Source organism: Daktulosphaira vitifoliae, unplaced genomic scaffold (assembly GCF_025091365.1).
Source record: "Daktulosphaira vitifoliae isolate Bord-2020 unplaced genomic scaffold, ASM2509136v1 Scaffold_1, whole genome shotgun sequence".
Lineage (NCBI taxonomy): Eukaryota > Metazoa > Arthropoda > Insecta > Hemiptera > Phylloxeridae > Daktulosphaira > Daktulosphaira vitifoliae.
In genome coordinates, this window is record NW_026099572.1 from 51932145 (window position 1) to 51938144 (window position 6000).

The 6000-nt window shown below is 27.1% G+C and overlaps 1 protein-coding gene across 1 annotated transcript; it reads left to right on the plus strand.

Annotated features, from left to right (window-relative positions):
• Nucleotides 1-2126: 2126 nt before the first annotated feature.
• Nucleotides 2127-4842, plus strand: LOC126909864 (glucose dehydrogenase [FAD, quinone]-like). The gene is made up of 2 exons (XM_050692283.1): nt 2127-2280; nt 2665-4842. Exons 1-2 carry the CDS (start codon nt 2231-2233, stop codon nt 4724-4726), a joined length of 2112 nt encoding a protein of 703 aa, XP_050548240.1. The 5' UTR covers nt 2127-2230; the 3' UTR covers nt 4727-4842.
• Nucleotides 4843-6000: the final 1158 nt, after the last annotated feature.

Sequence of the window (6000 nt, forward strand, 5' to 3'; positions counted from 1 at the left end):
TATTTTAAAATACCCGTTAAGTGGAGTACACTAATTTTCATAAATATTATATAAATCTCATTAACATAGCATAGAAAGATAAACTTATTTAATTTTTTTTTATTTCAAGAAAAAAAAATTAAAATTTGAATTAGATTAAATTTATCACGAACAAATGCGATGTACAGTTGACGAATCGGCAACATTTGTGTTTTTCACACTTGGACTACAAGGTTTGAACCTGCCTAGCCTATGAAAATGATATTTTTGTGTTTTAGCTACGATGCGAAGCTGAGAAGGTATTAACTATGATGTGATTTTTTTTTGGTGTCACTTTTCTTAGCTCTCACCGTACCAATTTCTCTCAACGATACGCCAAAAGATCACAAATTGTAACTAGTCGAAGACATTACCCTCAAAAATTTCTCTCGTTCTCCGTAAATGGGATAAATCTCCAAAAAAATTACGAATTTTAAAAAATCGTTAATTTTTGACATTTTTAAAAATTTTTTTCACTTAAAATTGCCATTACTTTTTTAAAAATGACAAAATAGATACAATTTTTTATATAGATACATGAGGTATTTGCCTATCATTTTATATATATTTTTTATAAATTTGACCCTTTACCTGCCGATATGGAGGATTCAATATGACAACTTATTCACAAAAAATGATATTTTTCAACTTAACTTTTCAAAGTGTTCCGGATACTCTTGAAAAAATGTTGAATCCCCTCATGTGAATTTATTCGCTATGATAAATATTTATTCATATATTACACTTCTAAATCAAAAAACTACTAATCAGAAATAATGAAGGAAATAGAAATTCTTGATGTTTTTGGTATAATCCACCAACTTCTTAAAATTAAACACTATCTACAGATTTGCATCAAAGCATATCTTATGATTGTAATTTTAATCAATGTCAGATATCGTTTATACTTATCCCAACTATGCCACGTCCATACTGTAATGCGATCCCACTGAGAACCGTTTTTTATTTTTGAGATAAATCAAAGAGGACTTTTCTATCAACTTCGATCAATTTTACTTTGATATTGCACATCAATTGTTTATATTTATCTTAATTTTTTTGTCTTATTTTTCTGTTAGTCAATTAGATGATTGGTATGACACCATTTTGACGCAATTTTCAGTTGATCATATTTATGCAAAGGAAACTGTTAATAGGTTTTTAGCATAGTTAAGTTCAAAATTATTTCTGAATTAATTATATTAAATATATAAAATTAAGATTAAAACATAAATTAAAATAAATTTTGTAAATAATCTTATATTATGTTTTATATTATCAAAACAATACATTACAATTAGATTAAATATTATATTTGGATATAAAAATATGATTTTTGCACGTTGGCATTTTTGTTACTATCTATATAAAAAATACAATCTATAAAATATACTTTTTAAGTTGATTATTAAGTATAAAGATTTAGTTTCACTGTTACGATATCATGGAAAATTATAGTCAATCGTTCAATAAATTGTCACAATACAGTATCAGTGCTTAAAATATCAATAACATAAACTGCACAACACTATTTTCTGAGAGAAACGATATTTTTCATTAATCTATGTCAAAATAGTGATACAGTGTTTGAACAGCTGTATGAATTATATTCCAATATTAATCAATGACAATAGAATAACGATAAAAAATATTCTAAATTAATATATTGTATTATTAAATTTTGTTTCGAATTAGATATTATTTTGGTAAAACATTTTCAAGCCAAATCATTGAAATAATTATTTAAACATGATATTTACAGATATTCTATAATCAAAAAATTTAATTACCTCTTGTATATTCTACTAATATAATTCCACACGAGTACGTTTAATCTAAAAAAATTGTCTTCGGGTACCTCTAATAATTAATACATTTTTAGAAACCATCAATATGTATGTTGAATATTGCAATTATAGTTTTCAAAATCTTGGTCGCAATGAATACAAATAAAATAAAAATTTAATAATTTATGTTTCTGACAAATTATAGTTTTAATTAAATTGTAATAATTCATTTTTTGACAAGTGAGATGTCCATTATAATGATTTATGTGGTACATTTCTTTATCAAACAATAAAATATAAATCCGTGTACGTCAAATAAATGTTGACCAAATTTAAACAACATATTTTAAAAAATATACAATTATGGTCAGTATTTCAATATAAGCTTCCAATTTTTATCGATAAAGACCATTCAAAACATTACCATGGCTTCTATCAGGATATCGTGTCTCCTGATGGGACTGCTCACAGTCTTGTAAGTATTCGATTGGGTTCTTTAGAAATTTTAATAATCGCTTATAAGTAGATATTTTTTAAGTTAATTTAAATTGTTGTGTCTTAATTAATTAATAAAATAAAAATTTAATTTTTTTTTAATTGACGGATAATCTAACCAAGCTAATAAGACAGGAACAATCAATGTATGCTATAATTAATTTGATATTCATTCACAAATTCTACATTTTATTGAAACGAAGATTTTTCTATCTTTTTGTTATTATTAACCATTCATTTTCGATTAAAAGCTTATCTTTTTTTTTACAGGGAACAAAAATGTACATATAGTGGATTTTATAATTATCATTTTATACTTAAAGAATCATTTAATACAACCAATTATTTAATTTTATAATTTTAGCTTGGGAACCGAAGTCCATTCTTATGCAGCATCTTTTGGAAGCTTGGCTCACACCGCAAGTGCAACAGCGACTACAACTACCCGTTCAGTTACCACTACAACAAGAGTTGTTAGAAAAAGAACATGGGCTACACAAAGTTCAAACAAAGCGTTTAACATAAATATGTTAGATATGTGCCACAGATATGGTTATAATGTTGACGGTCAGTTTGTTGTACCTGAATTTATGAAATTACTCAACGCACTTAACAGGGCGCAATGTCATATGGCATCGGAAATATTATACCCTAGAGACTATTGTCTGTCAATAAAAGATGAAGACAAAGTTGATTTAATAGTTATTGGTTCTGGCACAGCAGGATCATTACTAGCTGCTAAGCTAAGTGACAATAGAGATCTTAAAGTGTTATTATTGGAAGCTGGAAATTTACCTCTAATGACATCTGAAATTCCCGGACTCTGGGCCGACTCCATTGGAACTGAAATGGATTGGAAATATTTCGCAGTAGCAGACGAAACTTTTGGTCAAAGCTTAGATGGAAAAAAGGTGAATGTTATTCGAGGAAAGTGCCTTGGTGGAACTACAGCAATGAATAATATGTTGTATGATAGAGGATTAGAAAAAGATTACCTCTATTTAGAATCCATTGGTTTGACAAAATGGGGATGGAAATACGCTTTAAAACTTTACAAAAAGTCCGAGGACTGCAAATTTGAAAAAATTACTACAAGTAAAACAGTTAAAAATTTCCACAGCCAAGGCGGAAAAGTAAGTGTTGACTCATTTAGAAATACTAGAACATTAGGTATTAGACAAAGCTTTTCAAAAGCTATATCTTCATCCAACCTTAAAACAGTGGATTACTTTGATGTAAAAAATCACAGAGGTTTTGTTTCCTCTATCGCTATGATTAAAAATGGTTTACGTTTAAACGCAGCAAGAGCATTCTTGACCGATGCTAATAGAAAATATAATTTGAGAGTAGCACTGAAATCAACAGCTAAGAGACTACTTTTTGAAGACAACAAAGTTGTGGGCGTTGAATTTGAAAATTCAATAGGAGAACTAATTAAGGTCAGAGTTACCGAAGGTGTAGTTTTAAGTGCAGGTCCAATCGGATCTCCTCAACTTTTATTACAATCAGGTATTGGACCTAAGTCTTTACTTAACTCATTGGCCATTCCAGAAGTAGCTGTAAACGAAAGAGTGGGCTCTAACTTACAAGCTCATGCCAGTTTCTTGGGTATGATTGTATCTTTTGAAACTCAACCACTAAAAGCATACTCTATCAGTGAAATGGTTTATGAATATTTATTGAAACAGAGCGGTCCTTTAGCCAACATTGGCTTATCTAGTTTCACTGGTTTTATTGATGTCAATGAAGATGGAACTCCTGACGTCCAAATTCATTTTTACTATTATTCGGAAGATGATACTGTCTTTATGCCTTCTCAATTAGACGCATTTAATTTCAATGACAATATTACAGAACAAATTATCGACATTAATGAAAATAATGATATGGAAATTGTTGGTATTTCATTGTTACACCCGACAAATTCTGGAAATGTCATTATTGAAAAAACTGATAATGGATATAAACCCGTAATAAAATACGGATCACTTCACGAAGATGATGTTACTACTTTATTAAAAGCCATTGAATGGTTTAAAAAAGTATTGACCTCAGAGGCATTTGAGAAATATGGCCCCAAAATTGTACCTTTGAAAATTGCAGGAGGTCCTGAACCAAATGTAGATTCTGAAGAGTACTGGAAATATGCTATTAAGCATTTAACTACAATGAACGTTCAAATGGCAGGTACCTGTTCAATAGCATTAAATCCTTCAGAAGGAGTTGTAAATCAAAATTTGAAAGTTTTTGGCGTAGAAAATCTTTGGGTAGCAGATTCATCAGTTATACCAAGAATATTTAGCACTGAAAGTAGTGCTCCTACACTATTTGTCGCAGAAAAAGCCAATGACATAATTAAAAACCAATTAGGTTGCAAAGGCAGTAATGAATCAAATGAAGACGATGATGAAAATGAAAATAACTGAAACAATGTTTAACAACATTAAAAATAGATTTATAAATAATAAAAAATATCGTATTAAAACTGTACGACAACTTAAATTAATAAATAAAATAGTTGAAATTATGTTAATAAACTTTATTCAGTGAGTTTTCGAGTAAATATTTACAATAAATTAAAAGTGGTTTTTTAATCTTAAAAAAATATTTAGCATTATACGTTAACACCCATATGAATAAATTCAATAATATACTTGACTTTAATTTGTAAGTAACAGGAATAGTTATTATTTATCAATTGTAGGGTGCGAAACTAAGAAACTTTATATCCAATTAAAGTAAAATTTTATGTCTTCGTCTAGAAGAAGACTAGTTCCTGATTTTTTTTTTTTTTTAATTTTTAAAATCAAAATTACGAAACAATTTAATAAAAAATATATAAACAAGTCAGTTTGTTTATGAGAGTTTTAATCAAATAAACATGAAGTTTTAGAATATACTATTTAATACAAAGAAAAATAGATTTTTTTCTAAAATATTTTTATGAATATTATTAAATTAACATGTTGATAAAAAAAATTCATTGAACAAATAAACATAACATTTCCAGCGGCTAAATTATAAAGCCTAGAAAATATATTAATAAAATTTTGAACTTAAACTATAGTAATTTCTTAATGATACAGCAATTTTAAAATTTCAAATAATAAAAAAAGGCGAAACTACATTCAAAGCAAAAATCAACTTTATTTATTTATAAACTTGTATTGACGATTAATAATAAACAATACATCAGAGAACTTGATAAATTATAGTAAATTTTTAAAAATTAGGTAAAAATGTTCAATTTTATCAATAAGTTTTTGTAAATGATGTTACAGAATATGACGCAACACTACTAATATTTTTTCAGAAATTCTATAAAAAAATTTTTAATAATATTTTAGAAAATTCAAAAGCTTTACAGTATTATTCTATTTATTTAGTATAGAACCATTATGATTACATAACATTACTTAGAAACATATTATGAACATATTATATATTACTATTTATGCGTAATGTAAAAGTAATTACATTAAAGGTTCAATCCATAATTTTACAGGGATTTTATGGCTTAAGGTATCATCTTTGCATACATATATTTCAAGAAAGCCCCAGATAAATAGAGAAATTAAGCTCATATATGTGGTTAAATTGTAAGTTAGCAGTTTTAATAAATAAAAGTTCTTTTAATGAAGTTTGTGTGTATTATTCGATTTATTACCCTAATTAAAATAAATTATCTATCGGTTAATGA